Below are 18,046 nucleotides of genomic sequence, written 5' to 3'. Positions count from 1 at the left end.
CAATTCCAACATGTTGGCCCCTGACATCACAGTTTTTAAGGTGAAAGTCACTTGATGAAATGCGCTGAACCTTTGTTGATTCTTACGAACATTCAAAACAGTTCCATAAACTTCTTTGATATTCCTTATGGCTATAGAGGCATTGTTTCCCTTCTTGTATTCAAACAGCATTACATGCCAAATGTGTGTCTCATTGTGTGCCATCACTAAAAGGGATTAAGAGTATACTAAACTTTACACATTATACACGCTAAACTAACGTGATGTTTAGGTAGTTTGTTTAACTGTTATACTTGATGTGCTTATTTTTTGGGGTGGTTAATGAAAGTGTTCCAAAACGCTACATTATTTCTTGATGACCTAATATTTCATCTAAGGTTTGGATATACTGTGTAAAATTCATACTATCCTTCCCTTTGATGTAATATTTAGATAGATATAGAACATGTAAACAATGATTGAATACCTTGTTTTATTGTTATATTCTGTTCACAAATTTCCTCAGCACTGGAATTTTTTCCTCCCAAAAATATCACAAACATTCAGAATATTTTAAGTGATGTTTATAATTTTAAATAATTTGTAGAATTAATTACTCCTAACATCAGCAAAATATGCTTATTATTTTTATTTCTAATTTTTGATACATCTAGTTTTTCAACATAAAAGTTGAAATTGATAAAAATCATATGTGAAATTTCTCAATTGCATTTATTTTTATGGGCATACACTGCCTATTTCATTTAAATTATCTACACTTGTAATTAAAATGCATAAATAGTTGAACATATAGGTACCTTTCACTGTTCGAGGTAATATGTTTTTGGCTAGATACTTTTGAATGCTGTGTAAAACCATTGTTTAAAGTATGAATTTGGCCCTTTGCATATTAATTTAGTAGGCTCTAGAGGTTATGGAAATGAAATATAGCTGTAAGATGAAAAAAAAATATCTTTATTCTTAGCATATAAATCTCCTTTCTTTCAGATGGACCTTGTGAAATCTTTGTAAATTCATAGACAACTAGAGGGGCACTCATTAGAGTGCATACCTTCGCCACACAGGGTTGATCATATTTGGCTCTAAAAAAAAAAATGTGTGTGTGTATGTCCATTATTACCAATGGAAACAGACCATTTTTGACAGGACAATGAGTAATAATATTCTACATATGTCCACCAAGTTTCTTCAAAATTAATCATTTTTGACTGAGTTATAGAACAAAAATATTGTTAAAAATCAGTCCCCATATTAACAGAGATTTTTTTGGATTTTTGTGACCTTGCTGTGACCTTGACACTCCAAAACTAATCACTTCTAAGTTGGGTCACAGTTTAAATATATTCACTTGTCATCCAAATCCATTCAGCTGTTTTGGGGAAATCTTGCTGTCAAACACACACACAGGCGTGAAAATATAACCTTTGTCCACCTTTAGTGGCAGAGGTAAATATTTAGTAAAAATCCAATTTTAATGCTCACTAAAAGTTTGCAAAATTTTGGGAAGATTCACATAGTAAATTCAGAATTATAGTAAACATTATGCTTTAAGTGTGACCTAACTATAATCATCATATGTTAGGAAGTGCTGTTTTTATGCTTTCCATCTCTGATGATTTTAACTGTCTCCATACAGAGTCATCAGTGTGACCAACCTTGTAAACACAAAGAAACCATCAGCATTTCTGTTTCCATACTATAATTTCTGTGTATCTTTGCAAAACTTGGCAGACTTTCAGTAAACATTACAAGTCTTTTGTACACAAAAAATCAGATTCTTTAATTGAGGTTTATTTGTGAATTAATAGAGTCAGAGTGTTGACTGCTCCGAGTGCAAAGCAATTTTCATGTTAAGATTAAAAATAATTTTTTTGTTAGAACTTTATATTTTATCTGTTATTTTCCCTACCTTAACTTTTAAAGACTTGATTGATTTGATCAACCTTGTAACCACCATTAAAAATAAAAAATTAAATAAATCTAAATTTCCTTTTTTTCTTGTTAGAATGACTACAGATTGTAACAGAAAACGACAATTGTTTATCCTAAATACCTTAAGGGTTATAACAGTCTACATCTACTTAATTTTATTGCTCTTTGAACTCTGTCTAACTAATAATCTCACCACACAAGTTGCAAACCATTGTGTGAATGCATAGATCATGTTGCCATATTGAATGACATAATGCACAAGCATACCATGTGAAGAAATGTTATTATTATTTATCGTTATCTGACCTAATAAGTTTATAATTTTTGTACTTTAGTAACTTATATAACTAACAATAAATAAAAAATATACATGAAAAACAAGAAAAATAGTACTTATTTTTGACATCTTGTTTTTTGCTGTCAGTTGCTGATAACATTAAACCCTACCTTTTTTATAATAATAGCACTACCACACTAAATAATGCACCTAAGAACACAGCTAATGTATTTTAAGTTTGCAAAACTATGAATACATACCACTTTATATTACATAATAAAAGATCAAAAGCTACTTCTGATAACATTTACATTAAGAAACTTATACAAAAAGGCTTTACTTTTAATTAATTGATACACATTAAGGAAAGTATTTGTACAAACTACACTTCATGGTTCATGTTAAGGAGATAAAACATACAATTTCATATAAGTTTAATGAATTTGTATGTTCTAAAAACTTTATTTTTACTATGACCACCTGTATGTATTTAAGATACAGTCCTTTAAGTTTGTATTGGAAAGCAAAAGGTGTAAATTATCAATAAGAAAGATATTATACAGAAAACAGTTTCAGATGTTACAGAAATATCCTAAATATTCTGAATAGATAGTTTGTGCTAAATGATGTCACATATTAACAGAACCTCTACTAGTTGTATAGTGCACAATAAATGAGATCAAACTTGTAAAACTTTTGTATTTCTAATAATTAGATGAAATATTGCTTCGGAAGTTATTTAAATATGTTAATAACTCATGGTTAACACATTAGTGATTTAGTGTTTGAAACTTGCATTGAAACTTAGGTTTGTGTTTGCTAAGAAACTATCATCCCTTGAAAATATAGTTGTCATTGTTTTGTTTCTCAAGTGATTTTAATTTTCTTTCTCTGAATTTTGTTAGAACAGTCTCTCAATTCACATTATTTTATGGCCTAACTAAGGAAAATCAACTTTTAAAATAGCTGTAGATGAAACATAAATACCAATGGACAGAGCAGATTACAAACTATTTACATCAATGCAGAGTGAATATAGTGGTGTGAAAAGTAATTTATAGTTTTGTGGGAGAGTGATAAACTATAGCTTATGCAGAAAACAACAACAGAATGTATAGGAAAATTTAAAAGACATAGTAAAAAAAGAACACAGACTTTGAAATTTGTTATAGTTTTTTTAGATGTTATTTTCATTCCGAAAAATGTTTTTGTGTTAAAATATATTTATTTGAAAACTATGAATTTGTTTTTTCTATGACAGACATTAGGTAAACTTTATTCGGTTTAGAGAGTATGGTAGGCAATGGCAAAATATTCTGGTGCCATAAGTGTAACTCATATCTTTATGTATTGAATATTGTTAACCAAAAGATTTGATATCTTTTATAAAAATCATGTTAATTATAGATGTGTTTTTTTTTCCACATTTCCCTACATTTGTCCATTGCATATTCAAAATCAGAGGCATGTAAAAATAATTTTTCAGATCTATCTCTTGTCTCCTACATGAAAAAAACAAAAACATTTAACATGATGTTTATTACAGGTTTTAGATCTATTAGTTTCTAATGTTTTGCCAGCTTTCTGCATTTATACAATAAATATTATTGTTAAGTTTATCATAATTACACACATAATTTATTAATTATAATTTATTGAGAAGAAAGTATATTTAACACATATAAATTGTTTAACCTAAAGAAATAAAGAAAAACTGAATCAAATTATATGAATTTTTTAAGCCAAAACTTGGTATTGCTTAATAAGTTGTTTCTAAATTTCATGCACGTTAGTTAAGTATTTCTACTGTGAAAAGGAAAGAATCAAGAGATATCAGTGACGCTCACCCACCTGAGTCCTCTCCACAACAAAACATATGAAACAGATATAATCTTAATGTGTTCCTGGTGCAAGGTTGTTTATTTATATTTGTGGTTGGGATATGTAAACTTGGCCAAAAATTAAGCTCTTAGCTGTGCTTAATCCTTTCATGATGGGCTCAGTATAAAATACGAGTTCATATACATATTTGCACATGTTAAGTATTTATACTATAACTTTTAATGCACTATGTGTATCTTCATAAAATTTGGTAGACTTCTAGCAAACATTACAAATATTTTATACACAAAAAATCAGGTTTTTTAATGAAGTATTTTTACTAAAGATTTGTTTGTGATTATATTGAGTCTAATAATGCTTGGAGATGGCTTGAATGGTAATGAAGAAAAACCTTAATATAAGTTTAACAAAATGGCAAATGTACAACATTTCGACAAGGTTTTGTCATCATCAAAACCTTGTTGATAAGTGTTAAAAATAATTAAAAACATATCATAGCAGTTCCTGGAACTAATGTTTAGATTCTTAAGTATATTAAAAATTATTTTTGTGAAATAAAAAAGTATTCTATTTTTCAGAGTATTTTGTGAAGCTAATAAGATTGAAGCATTATGTGCAGCAGACTTTGGAAAAGTGATGAAGCATGTTTTACCATCTGTTAAACCTCGTCGACTTGGAACTCGAGGAAATTCAAGGTACAAATTCCTTAGGCTTTTATATATGTTATAGGTATTATAGGAAATTCAAAATGGAATAATTGTAAGATCTCATTAATTCATTATCACCTGGCTTCATCTTTTGGTTATCTAGCAGTCATATAATATGTTGCATTCATACCTTAAAAAAGCATTACATCTTTAACTCTCTCAACACGGGCTCGGTCAGTTTGACTGATCACATGACCTCTTTGTACTTGATTAAAGTCTTTATAGATTTAATACTTCTAACTTTCATTATAGTGTGTATATCTTCACATAATTTGGCAGTCTTTCACATACAAAAAATGATATTTTTTAGTGAAGTATTTTTAATGAAATAAAATAAAGATTTCTCCATGAATATATTGAGTATTTGTCGTGAATAGTCCTTGTGCAAAGTAATTTTCATGTTAATTTTTAAAAATACTTTTTCTTATCTCAAAAATCTAAAACTTAATTACCCATGCGAAGCTGGGTACTTTCGCTAGTATTAAATAAGTTTAAAGTGATTAGATAAATAAAATGAAATTTTCTGATTAATAATAAAAAACTAGAAAATTCTAAGACAAAAAAGGATGTTTTTTAAATCAGTTTTTGACAGTAAATGTCAAACATTTTGCAACTTGTAAAAAAATGAAACAAATACAAAATCAATTATTTTATGAATTATTCATATATCAACTAGACATTGCTTAGAAAGGTTGTACTAAAGTTCATTCAGAAAACAATGGGATATCAGTGATACCTCTCTGGCCTGGAAAGGGGTAAGGGAAGCATAGTCAAAACTTGCTGTATTAGTTACCATAGGGCACTAAACAATTCTTGACATGATGAAATACTTTTATAATTTCTTTGCTAATTTTGAAATAACTCCAATATAAGAAAACTCTTTTATTGAACAATATTTCAAGTTATGGCTACATCAGGAGCTTATCATTACAAGAAAGATTTATTATGATTTTAAAATTCATATTTTAAGAACAGTGTGAGATTTATTCACAGTATACATGTAGTAGTTAACAATTTTGATATAGCCATCTTTTTCTGCGCATGTCACAAGATTTTAGTGAGTTACATTCAAAATTTAATTAAATAATTTTCTTATCATGGTATATGAATAAGTTTTAATATTATAAGGCAATATTTATAAAAAATCCAGAATTTCCCTTAGTAGGAGAATTGTGAATTTGCTCTCTAGTTATACCCTCTTCTCTAATTTATTTGCCACCCATTTGAGTAGTTCGAAATTTAACGTAAGTTACTCATTATAATGTTTTCATCACTCAAGCAAAATATAATTTTTATAGATTTCAATCTTATTTGTTTTCAGAGCCATAATCTAGAAAATCAGACCCCTCTTGCCATGCCCATCTGTCGCATCCTCTCTTCCAAAAATTGCCAGTAGTTCTTCTCTAATGTTTAATACTGTATTGTTTATAACCAATGGAAAGCCAAAGTTTTAAGCTGTCAAATGACTTTTATATTACATTGTTTTCTGTACAGAGAATTGTCTATTTTGCTACCAGTTCAAACTTTATTCCCACAGAAAACTCATCAATGACCTTAGTTGAAAAAATTGTGGTACTTATGGGACATTATCTGGTTTTTGCATGTTTTTATTCTGTGTTCTTTGGTTCATTATTTAATAAAAAGTTTAGCCCAGTAGTACCATTGGTATAAAAAAAAAAGTTAAGTGTCATCAACAGTTGACAGAAGAAATAAAAGAAGACCCAGATAAGTACTTTATTGTATATAAGTACTTTATGTCATGTATATTGTATATTTATTATTTATAAAACTAAAGAAAATGTGAAACGTTTTAGGTTAGGTAAAGTAAAGGATAATAATAATAAAATATTTTTACAAGGTATGCTCACTGTATGTTATGCATTTCAGTAGGGTAATGTGATCTACACATTTACTGAGTGATTTAGAACTTGTATAGTGCAAATATTATTTAGACACAGCTCAAAGGGCAATAAAGCAATAAATTTGAATTAGAAACAGATGTATACTGTTGTGAGTTTTATGCTATTTAGAATAAACAAATTTAGTTTCATGTTACAATTTGATGTCATTTTAGAAAGAAAAAAATGATAATTTCGATTTATTTCTTATTATTTTATGGTGATTATGAGGTTGGTTAAATTGACTGATTGCATTTTGAGTTAGGGTAGAGAAAATATAAAAGTTTACTAGAAAAAAGTTTGAAATTTATTTAAGATATTTTAGAGATTGCGCAAAAGAAATTTGTGATTTTTCAGATGAAGAAAAGCTTTTTGATTGTAACATTAAAATCACTTTGTGTACTCAGGGCAGTCAACACTTTGACTCCATATAATCATGGAAAAAATTTTAGTGAAAATATTTTGTAAAAAAATTCTGATTTTTGTCTACAGATCACTTAATAATTACTGAAGGCTTGCCAAAAAACGTTGCTTTGTTTCATTATTAAAGCATTCCAACATCGTCAACTACTTTTTCAGGTGTAGTGTTTACCAATTACTACTGATATTTTTGAAACAATGTCACCTTGTTTTATTAATAGAGTGTTAAAACATTTTCAGACTACTTTACCGGTGTAGTGTTCAACAACTACTGTACATTATTTTACTACCAACACGTGTGTGAAGCAATGTTACCATGTTCCATTCTAGAGTGTGCCAATGTTATCAGACTAGTTTACTGGGCAGAGTGTGGTGTAAACACATTTTGTTTGTGTGCCATTGCCTGAGCACAATGTTTTTTCTGCTGCAGAAAAGCCTTGTTTCCACCCTTCCAACATGGCTCCAAAGTGGTCACCTAGTGATAGTAAAGTGCCCCTTGCTAAGAAGCCCAGAAAATCAATTAAATTTAGCACTAAACTATTTATTTTTTTAATGTTCTTACATGCATGTTTTCTATAGTACACTGTAGTTAAAAAAGCCATGTTACACCCTTTAAAAGAGTTATTTAAGAGTGGACTGAAAATTTTCAGGAATGCATCCCCCCCTCCTCCCCATAATACATGTAAAGATTGTGTTGCATAACGTTGTTTCAGACATACGTCCCACTTTTCAGGAAAACATCATGATGTATAACAGATATTCCCTGTGCTGAAAAATCAAAGAATCAATTTTAATATGCCAGAAAAGTGCTATGAAGGTCAGTGAGCATATCAGGTAGTCAAACCTCATGTTTTGTGTTGGGTGTTTATCTTGAACAAGTGAAGAAGTGCACTGAATAAGTGATATGTATGTAAGTACTAACAGTCAAGTGCATTTTTTATTTACTCTGTTGCCTCCAAGTGGATCAGCATTAAGTTTGAAGGCTAATAATGCTAAAAACCAGGTTTTGATACTTGTGGTGGGCACAGCACAGATAGCCCATTGTGTAGCTTTGTGCTTAACAAACAAACAAATCAGGGCTGTCACAACTGCTGAGCACCTTTCAGGTGTCAAGTGCACACCTGCATGTCATATTTCAAAATTTAAGAATAAATTATACTTCTGATTCTGTTTCAACAATTTTTCACTCAAAAATATTTTACGATAGATATTCTATAATTTCCTAATATTTATTTATTGTCATTTGCAAAGAAAAATGTAAAAAAATTTTCAAACTTACATTTCAACACAATGCTGAGGAGACTTACTATTGATTTTATAATAATTTTTCTGCCTATCCCAAACATAGGTTTTGTGCTTGCTAAGAATCTATCATCCCTTGGAAATACAGTTAATGAAATCTTGTTTTTTGTGTTTATTTTCTTTCTCTGTCTGAAGTTTTATTATTACAGCCTATTCATATCACCTGCTGTGAGGTCATAAAAGGGTGAAGACAAATACTAATGAAGAACAGCTTTGAAAATAGCATTTGATAAAGTAGATTAGAAAAAATTTACATCAATGTAAAGTGATATGAAAAGTTATGATATGATTTTATAAGAAAGTGGTTAAATGCGGAGAATAATAATGGAATTTAGTGTCCAGTTTAGAAGACTGAAGAATAAACCAGAGATCTGGGAATTTTTTTATAGTTTCTGTAGGTGTTGTTTTCATTTTTGAAACCATTTTTATGGTAATTATATTTGTTTAAAAGTCATGGCAATTTTCCTTTATGACAAGACATCAGGTAAGCCTTATTAGGGTTAGAGACGCATAATAGCAATGGTGGAATAATCCAATGACTCGTATTCTTATTTATTGAATATTATTGTGAAATTTATTGACAATAAAGTATATTTATTACATAAAAAAATGATTTAAACCAAGGATACTATTAAGAAAAATATTGTTTCCTAGCCTGACCAGACATCATTTTGAAAATTCAGACCAGATGTCACAGATAAGTCCTTGTTGGTTTATGTGGTGTTTTTTATTATTTATAGCCAAAAGTGATGACTACTGCAATTGCCAAAATAAAATTTCAAAAGAAATATGTTAATTAAAATCAGTCAAGTTAGAACTTACTAGATATATAAAATGGAACTTTCTTATCGACTATAAGAAATTGAAATGCTGAAACGAAAGGAAGTATTTTGGTTGTTTCTCAGAGAAAATTGCCTTACAACGAAATTTTGGAAATTTTGCTAGATAGTAATAGAAAAGCTTAATCAATTTATATGAATTTCTTAAAGATGCAACAAGATATTATATAGTAAGTTTGTGCTAATTTTCTTGCCATTTGTTTAAGTTTTTTTTTGTAAGAAGGAAAAAATCGAGGAATATCAGTGATGCCCGTATCCTGTTTAGACAGGGTTAATGAAGTATAGACTAGACTAGACTCTGCCCAAATCTTCCAAAATTGCAGTGTTCCCAACTAGGTAAAATAATGTTTTAAGATAAAATAATTTAAATATAGAGCTTTCTCTGTAATTGCCCAATACTTCTGATTAGATATAGATAAAAGATCTGCTTGGCATGCACTTATTTTTTACAGGCTATGGCTTTGAAGTAATGTACAAAAAATATAAATGTGTACTATTTATTTAGATACTGTTACTCTGGATTAAGAAAAAAGCTACTTGTGGATACTCCTATGTTACCTGAGCTGGATATCAGTGGGGAAGTTGACACTGTCAAGGTAACTTTAAAATTTGTCTATGCATATGAAAATACTATGATGAGTCATATGGTTTAATGAACTTACAGACTTGATCTCGATAACAGTTGGCATCAAAACATTTTGGTAAAGCAAATGTGCAGATGTACAGTATTTTCATAAATATATATATGGCATAAAAAGAGGATATTAACGGTATAAATTAGCTTACATATATTACAAATAAACCAGAACTTTGTTCCTGGAATTCAAGTAGGTTAACTGTAAGTAAGATCAATATATTGAAAGTTTTATCATTCAAGCTCTTTTTTTTTTCTTCTGTGGAAAGATAAAATCCAAAGCATTGTATATGATGCTTAAATGTTACTACAGTTTATATTTTAATAGAAAACACTGTGCACACCATGTGCTGACATATTCCGTAAATAATACATATTTTATCTAAATGGGAATAATTATATGTAATGCACTTGTAGAAACTAATGTAGTAACTTTGTTATTTCATTCAAAACATCTATGCACTGACAAAGGTCTAATGTAGTGAGGATCATTTAATAAAATAGTGGAGTTACATAAAAAATCAAAACCATTGGTAGTACACATCCTTGGCACTCAGATGTTTCAGTTTTACATAACAGATGGAGCATTTTATAAAGCCCCCCCCCCCCCCACAGTACTGTAATGCCAAAGGTTAATGTACAGCTAGTTGGATTTCAATAATCCAAACTGTAATGCCTAAAGTTATTGCACAACTAGTTGAAATGTTCATTCAAGGATGGGTGGTATATCAGTATTTATGATAATCATTATCGTGAAATAAAAATGAATGATTGAAATCATCGTCTGTGCATACAGTACAAAAATATGTATATGTAAAATACTTTTAATAACATTTTTAGCTATATTAAAATGAATCATTTTGTAACCTGAATGAACATCGTTTTTTGACCTTATGTTTAAGAAATGTTTGAGTCAAGCACTAATGTTTACTTGGTAAATGGCCATCGTGTAGCTTGTTGCACTTATTAAATGTTTTGAGTTTCTTCAATTATACATGAAGTGTCTACCTAACAATGCTTATAATGATAGCTTACTTAAATTATTTGATGCAACACACTTCTTGTTTCTTATAATTCTATACTGTGATGAAACATTTCCATAACTTTGTTAGTGAGGAGAATCAATAATATTTTACTATTATGGTATATTCGAATGTTAATGTTGTATTTATTTTGAGTATCTTGGAAGGGTTATTATGCAGTTGTTCTTTTGGAAGCTTGGTTCTGTAACAGCTTCATTATATTTTTTTATATTTTAGAGAAACAGTGCCTTAATTTATTCTTAACTTGTTTCATAAAAGAAAGAGCTTGTTTAAAAGAAAAATGAGAAAACTTTCTATGTGAAGGTAAACTGTAGCTACTAATGTTAATGTTGTTTCTTCAGTTTTGCTAGTGGGAGATACTTGATTGTGTAGCATTTACCTTTAATTTACTTGATACATGGTGTGATAATATAAAAGCTTGAGTCAGCTTAAAGAATAATTATTTGCTCTGTTAATTGGTTGCCAGGATAGTTTTATCATTATTTCTGGTAAGTAATTACTTTTAAAACTTCTACTGCTATGTTTTGAAGTTCAAACAATATCTTGACCAGGCATGGCATAATATCATACAAATAAAACTGATGTAGATTGTATTTCAAATGTTGATATGTCTGAAGAAAAGAACATGTGAGACACTCATATTTCTTGTTTTAACAAAAGTTTTCATACAAAATAGTATAATTTATAACCTGATTGTGAATTTTACTTCTACTTATTTTTGTGTATATCTGAAAATGACTGTTAATGAAAAACAAGTTAAAATATAAAATATTACAGAAATATTTATTTTGTCTTCTCAGATACCTAAAGACAGTAGTGAAGATGACCACTGTAGTACTGCAGCTTGTCACCTACTTTTTGAATGGGCAGAAAAGCTGTTGAACAAGAAATTTAGCTCTGTTAGAGAACTGGCTTACTTCCTAGTGGAAAACATGTATGTAGATAATCGATCAGTAGCAGCATTCACTGTTCTGTCTTCAGGATGTGGAAGTAATTCTGAAAAAGGTAAGTTTCTGGTGTTTTAAATTTTAATGCATCTTTATCTAAGAAAATACAAAAAACAAAATCATACAGATTATTAACAGTAATAAAAATTAGTAAGTACAGAAATGCACCTGGAAAAATCATTTTTGTTAATGCCTTTTATCTTGAATTATCATCCATAATACTAATAGTTGTACTTGTATTTACTCATCTACTAGTAGTTGAAATGGATGAGAAATTATATAAATGTATTTCTTCTGTTTGATACTTTTTGGTTTGAATGGTCAACAGAACCACCTATTTTAGCTTTACTGTATTTTTCAAACTTCCGCTGGTATGAGTAAGGTGTGACCAATTGACTTGCATCCCATTACCACAAAAACATGCTTTCATACTTTGGAGTTATGGTTAGGATATAAGAATGACAATAAAATCCTACTATTAAATTACTCCAAGAGATGGCTAGCACAGATATCCATTTGTAGCTTTGTACAAATATCTGAAACAAACAAAAAAAATCCTGAAATATAATATTATAAACATACAAAGCTAATCAGCTAATGGAAGAACAAGTATCATTCTATTGTTCGTTTTAATCCAATACACTAATAACTGAATTTTTGTACTGTACTATATTGAGATTTTGTTGTTTGATTACTTGTATGTAATAAAAAATTTAAAGATGGTTGACTAAGTGGAGAAACAATTCTAACAGTAATAAATGCCTTTTTAATTTAGTAACACTTAAGTAATTTGAACCGAGTTTGGAAATTGTGATTTAATTATAAAATGCATTTGGTACAGTTTTACTCAGTGCATCTGGATACGTCTTTCTCTCAAAAAAATCAGAAAGCTGTTTTCACACAGATAACATATAATCATTTAAGATGTGTGTGTACTGAATACGTTTTACCAAGATAGCATGTAAAACATGACCTTCAAAAATGTTTTACATAAAGTTATTATAGATTGGTCCTTTAGGTAATTGAATATAATATCTGATACATAATTGATGTCTTTCTTGTTCTATCAACATGAAAATCATGATTGGATTTTTTAAAACTATTTTTTAGTTCAGAGCATTTTTTGGAAACTAGCAAGGAGTCTTTAAATTTTATTTTGAAACCAGTAAGACTAAATATCACTTTTTAAAACATAGTAACAGAGTTATCTTTTGAACAATATAACATACATCTTTCTAACTTTTTTTTTCATACTTGAAGACAAGTTCAAATAAAATTTATATGTAAGATATCTTGCTCAAGAAATTTTGAAGAATGATAACCATTTCTTTAAGTCACTTTCTCTATGTATGTAGGTTTCAAAAATATCTAAATAGTTCTAAAATCCTTCTTTAATCTTTTTTGGATATCTTACCAAAGTATAATTTTTATATATATTTATATATATATATTTTGGCACTCATGTAGAAGTTTCAAAAACAATAAATAATACAGACAACATTTAACTTTACACAACTAAAAACTCTCAAAACACGTAAGTTGTTTCAGTGAGGACTGTGGACTGGCCTAACTAAAACAACTTAAGTGTTTTGACAGTTTCCCATCATCTTCAGGAGTGTAATTGCAAATGTAGAGTACTTCAAATTATAACGTACAGATACATGATGTAATACATATTTATATCCAATCTACATATTACACTATTCTGCTGCTACAAAAGATCACATCACCTATTAACAATTTCACTACATGGAAATGTGGTATGTGTGCATATCATATGTTTTCATAATTGTTTTTCTTATGTTTCTATGCTGGTTTGTTATAGTTGCCTTTGTGTCTGTTGTTCTCTATAACAGATGTTATATACTTTGCCTGCAGGGATGTTGCTGCAACTTTATCCTTTGTGTAGAATAGGTCAATGACAACAATGCCCTTCACTGGCCAAGTGAATGATATCTGTATGTTACAGCCAACGATTGCTGTAAGAGAATGACCAGTCACATGGTGATGCTAATCACAACTGAATAGGATCGAGGTTATCTGTTTAGTATGTAGCTTTAGTTCTATCTGGTTTTAGCCATCCCTACATTTAATTCCTTTTTTGAAAGGTTTTTTATTAGTTGTTTGCTTGTTGTTTTTTTTTTAATGCAGTGTTTCAATAGATATAGGAAGGTTGTATTTATAACCAAGTTCTAAATACAGTGAGGTTCCAACTGTAATATGTATTGTTATCTATTATTGACTGATAATTCCTGTTTCACCTTGTAGTTAAGCTGTTTAAAATATTGTTTACATTAGAATTATGATATTTTTAAATCACTAATAGTTATTAATAATACTTATAAAAGCAGATACTCCATTTGAAACTGTCACCTCAGTGAAATTGGTTGACACCATTATTTTAGATTTTGAGTAATCATGTAATGAAAAAAGAACAAAAGAAAGAAGAACAAGAAATTTGAGCTTTTCAATGATATTTACAGACATTCCCAGAACTTGACTCATTCATTACACAGATATTGTTATAAAAGGAAACACTGTATAGTATTTTAAAGTTCTGATGATCTATTGAGGACATATTTAAAATACCATTTTGATGAACAATCCGAGGCATCCCTACACAGACAGTGCTACTGCCTGCCTGATAAGCTAAATAGTCACCAACTTGCCAAGACCTCATGTCACATTCTCTCTTTCATAAATTTCCAGTAATTTTCTCAAACATTTGCTATTACATCATTTATAACAAATAGAAAGACAAAGTTGTAATTTACAGAACAACATCTAATGATAACCTATTTTGCCAACATATTGAAAACTGTTTCTCAAAGTTCAGATCAAGCAGCTTAGGGAATTATTTTAAGGCACTTATGCCTTAATTATAAAGCCAGTTCAATTATAGTAGCTATAGGACATTGTTTGGTTTGTGCATGTTATTATTTTATGTTCTTAATCATATATATTTGAAATAAATAAAAATTATTTGATGTACTAGTTCCATCATTACAGAAAAAGTAGGTGTAAGTTTCATTGGTGGGGCCAACAGCAAACAAAAACAAGAGGTCAAAGTACATACTAATTTTTTTGTTTTTTATGTATATTTTTCACTTGTTGTTATGAGAGTAACTAAAATGTAAAATTAGAAACTTATTAGGTTAGATTTCTACATAAGGTATGCTCACGAGTAGCTTGTGCATTACGTCTCTTAATACCGTAACTTGAACTATGCATTTGCCATGTGTTTCACAGCTTGTGTCACAGTATTACTAGTAAGACACAGTTTAAAGAGCAATAGAAATTAAATAAAAATCTATGTAAACTGTTACAAGTCTTAAGCTTTTTAGGATAAATAATTGTAATTTTCTGTTACAATATGCAGTCATTCTAGAAATTAAAAAGGGTAATTTAGACTTCATTTTGGGATATATGTTATAAGAGTAGCTCAAGAATTGTCAATGAATTTTGTTGACTAGCTACCTTCTCTCTACCTCTAGTTTATCAGTTCAAAATTAGGGAAGACTAATACAAGTAGCCTTTGTGTAGTTTTGTGAGAATATCTGAAAGAAATGAACCAACAGTTTAACAATATTTTTTTCTTGGACATTTCCATGAAATAGGCTACTAAATTATCTGCCAGTACCAAACACTATCAAAGAACTAAGATGATACCATTTCTAATTTATTTTGAAATTTACAAGATAGCTTTGGTCTGTAACATTTTTGTTATTTATTTTTGGCTTGCTGAACTGGGAATTCATTGCTGAATGATTAATTATCGACCATAATAATTGAATAGTTTGAAGAGCTGAAGGTGTATCAAATCAAAATATTTGATATTTTTATCTGCTTATATACTATAAAGTCATATGACATTTTGACTATTTACAAAGATCAAGTATTAACTTTTTTTAGTTGGAATATATCTACTTGCTAAGTATAACTGGTTGAAAAAAAGTTTTTGTTTTTATGTTTTTGTTAGATGTATTTAGTCCTTATTTTCACCTGTTATTAGATGATAGGCTGTATTTTAACATTTTCTGTGTAAACTGCATTCTCTTTGATTTATAAGTATTCTACAACTACTATTCTAATATTAAAGAAATTAAAAGGTTAAATAGAAATACAAATTATTTACTTTTGTTTTTAAGAATATTGCTTCTTATAAACTTCATAATCGTAACAGAAATCAGTCTTAATTTCTGATTTAGGCTACATGTAGCATAGTTTGTTGTTATGCCATAAAGTACAATGAGGACAAGAATACCAAATTTCAGTAATGCACTTTGTTCATAGATTTCAATCTAGCTATTACTGAACAGACTATAAAAATATAAGATCAAGTTCTTAGAAGTAGTTGAATATATTTATTGATAAAAATTATGTAAAGCCTTTTACTCATCTAAATTCTTATTTAGTAGTTCAGTCATTATTTGATAATGCAGTTGGATTACCCAAATTTTTTAAAATATTTATTCATTCATTCGGATTTTCAGTTAACAAAAACATATGAGTATGCACTGAAAATTGAAAAAAGGACAGAAAATAGAACATGTGCTCTTTATCTAACAAATGATTGGCTTCTTTTCATCATAAAGGTTTATTGTGTTCTTGCTTCTGTAGCAGAAAATTGGTTTGGTTTAAGAGCTGGTCTGATTTGCATAAGAGGAATATTTCTTTTATATTTAAGATAGACTCATCACATGTAGTATCAGTAATTTTAGAAGGTGGGACAAGGACATTATACTTGACTTTAAAGAAATGTTTCAATCTTAACTGAGGCTTCAACATGAATCTTAATTTCCCTTGAGGAATTATAAACTGATCTGAAAGTTTATTCAGTTTTTCTTTGTTATTAACATGAAAGTCTAAGAAAGAAAATTGAGAGTAACAGATTTTGTCACAATTTGTTGTTTCTTATAAGGGTAGTAACATTTGGAACAGTAAATAGCAATACAGAAAAAAACTTTTGTTTTGTAAGATACTTCTTAATATGTTGTATTTCAGCATGAAAGTATCATAGTAAATCAGAACACAAATTGAATTATTTTTGAGGGAAAAAATAGTCTGAAATTATCAAAATGAAAGTATAAAATGAGACATATAACAACTTGATAGTCTTAAATAAGGTAGCAACTAATATCTTGTGGGCTATTGTCTGTTTGTCGATCAAAGTCTTATAGCTGTGTGATAGCTAGTTTGCCAATTTTGAGTTGTGTACACTAGCACAAGTAATTCATTTTCCAGTTTGAGTAACTATAAAAAAAGATTGTATACATATTACTGTTGATAGCTTTTGTAAATACTTTACTTCTTCAAGCTACATCTGATCCTGAAAGGTAAAGCCAGTTTTGGGACAGTGGGTTTTTCTTTATACCATATGTATGTGATAGAAATTGTGAGTGAACAAGAAAATCTGTGTGCATCAGAATAGTCACATGTATGCATCAAGGATCATCGTGGGTTGATATGGAAAGTCATCTTACATGTACTATGAAGATAGACATGATAAGAGAGTAAACTAACTGTTAATTTCCACTAGAACAAAGTTAAGAGAACAAGTATATAGTTACTATTGTATCTCCGTCAACAATGTCTTGTGTAGTACATTATTTACTGTACTTTTTTCTTGGTTATGTTGTGTGTGGCAAACAATCTGACAATGAAAGCACTTAACATTGCAGTTATTATCCTACTGCATATTTAATCTTGGTCTAACTAAAATTCATGTGTATACGTATGTATGTTAAATGCTCATGAAATCACATTAGTTGACATATACAAGTCAGTTTGAACACTTCTGGAAAGAATAAGATCATGAATCATTGGCAAGATAAAACTGTATTTTATTTCATTTTAAAATGTAAAGTTTGAACTTTGCTATTTGTTTGTCTGTGTGTGTCTAGCATGGAATGAAACTTGCTTAGAAAGCCAACTTCAGGAGTTACAATGTACAATGCTGAAAATATGCAGAATTAAGATGCAGTGTTTTGTTTTTAATTTAGTACGGGTCTTTAAATTCAGAAATACTTCCAAACATAGAAACAGATATCCTTTTGTGCCGTGTTGAAAAAAGTGCAGGTAATGCTGTATTCATTATACAGAATGTTGCAGACTGCTAATTACAGGGTTACACCTTTCTCTTTGTTCCCCCTCTCTAGAGTGCTATGTGGAGAACTGCACTCATGATACATGCAATTAGTCTAGA

At 29.2% G+C, this 18,046-nt stretch overlaps 1 protein-coding gene across 2 annotated transcripts in view; it reads left to right on the top strand.

Moving 5' to 3' along the window:
- The window catches only part of LOC106478835, an 86,209-nt gene that overhangs the window by 46,219 nt on the left and 21,944 nt on the right, over window positions 1–18,046 (top strand). For both annotated transcript variants that reach the window (XR_002609994.1, XM_022382508.1), the window contains exons 5-7: window positions 4,630–4,746; window positions 9,723–9,813; window positions 11,695–11,899. Coding sequence is in view for 1 of the 2 variants with exons in the window: in XM_022382508.1 (XP_022238216.1) it covers window positions 4,630–4,746; window positions 9,723–9,813; window positions 11,695–11,899 (413 nt within the window). In the remaining variant the exon portion in view is untranslated. The remainder of the gene's footprint in view (window positions 1–4,629; window positions 4,747–9,722; window positions 9,814–11,694; window positions 11,900–18,046) is intronic.

This window comes from Limulus polyphemus, unplaced genomic scaffold (assembly GCF_000517525.1).
Source record: "Limulus polyphemus unplaced genomic scaffold, Limulus_polyphemus-2.1.2 Scaffold254, whole genome shotgun sequence".
NCBI classification, from domain to species: domain Eukaryota; kingdom Metazoa; phylum Arthropoda; class Merostomata; order Xiphosura; family Limulidae; genus Limulus; species Limulus polyphemus.
Note: the sequence above shows the minus strand (reverse complement) of the source record. Positions and strands in the feature narration are given on the sequence as shown.